At 41.0% G+C, this 1253-nt stretch overlaps 1 protein-coding gene across 1 annotated transcript; it reads right to left on the bottom strand.

Moving 5' to 3' along the window:
• Window positions 1–5: 5 nt before the first annotated feature.
• Window positions 6–815, bottom strand: LOTGIDRAFT_177026 (hypothetical protein; the record flags this gene model as incomplete). Its single annotated transcript, XM_009048378.1, has 1 exon — window positions 6–815. A coding segment is annotated over one exon (810 nt), but the record flags the coding sequence as incomplete, so codon positions are not given.
• Window positions 816–1253: the final 438 nt, after the last annotated feature.

Raw genomic sequence — 1253 nt, 5'->3', positions numbered from 1 at the left:
GCAACCACTATACTTTTAACAGAATGTCGTATATTTTTATTTTTGGTACACTCTCGATCAATCCGACACAATGATAATCCAGATTTTTTACACGTGCAGATTCTACAGCGTTCTTCCCAGATTTTACNCACTCTACATTTTTTACTGCGTATCTTAAATCCATCGACTTTCCTAGCTATAAATCTCGGATTACCACAAGCGACACCGTTCTGTGGGTCGCAATAACACCGGAGGCCGCCCCCATACCAGCGTGGACCGAGATGACATAATTTATCGTCAGTGGGTATAAGGTGCAAATCCTTGTCACCTAAATCAGTTTCCGCCTCGTCCGGATTTAGCCTCAATGTATTTTCACCTTTCGAACTCAGGATCAGTTTTTTATCGCTTGACGTGTCCGGGCCAAGTTCGGGTACATTTTTAAAGGAAAACCGAGACATGATTTGTTCGTTACAAGACGGAACCCCGTCTAAACCACAAACACACAATCCATCGACTGGGCAATTCAAATCGTCAGATTTTAGAGCATGCACACATCGCTTATTCGCTCGACATCGAATTCCATCCGGTAGACAACGACAGTGATAACAGCCGTCTCGCCACGATTCACCAAGTTTTTGACAGGGGGAATTGTCCAGTTCATCTTGATACTCCGTACACGTTGCGTTAGTACACTTCTCTTTATTATCCGTACACGTACACCAATTACACCCATCAAACCATTTGTCACCCTCGAAATAATTGGGGCCACATTCAGGAGAACTGGAGCATAACACAATTAACACACTGAATATAATTGTTAACATTTTAGTCATCATTTTGAATGTTTCGTTCGTCCTGTTCGTCCTAGAATTTAAACAGAAATAAGTTTACTATTACTCAAACGATGCTTTTAAATCAAAATGTAAATTAAAACTAAGTAGGCCTAAGTCTTCCCACTCTCAATTCCAGTCACAAACTGATATTTCGGATTTTTGAAAATGTTTGGAGAAATACGACTTTGAAGTTTCACCCAAAATTCCGAGAGGAAAATCGCATATTTCTTGGTTTGGGGAAAAAGTTTGAGACCAAAAGTGCTGTAACTGGCAGAGATTCCAAGATAGGAAGCTGAAATTTGGAACACAGCAACTTCAGATGGGTGTGTACCTTCAGTGCAAATTTCAACTTTATATCTCTGATAGTTTTCGGATGGCAGCCTGTTAAAGTTTTGGTCTTCACCCCAGCCATTACTATAAGACTCTATAGGGCGGACGCCG

The sequence above is a fragment of the Lottia gigantea genome (assembly GCF_000327385.1).
Source record: "Lottia gigantea unplaced genomic scaffold LOTGIsca_12012, whole genome shotgun sequence".
Lineage (NCBI taxonomy): Eukaryota > Metazoa > Mollusca > Gastropoda > Lottiidae > Lottia > Lottia gigantea.
Note: the sequence above shows the minus strand (reverse complement) of the source record. Positions and strands in the feature narration are given on the sequence as shown.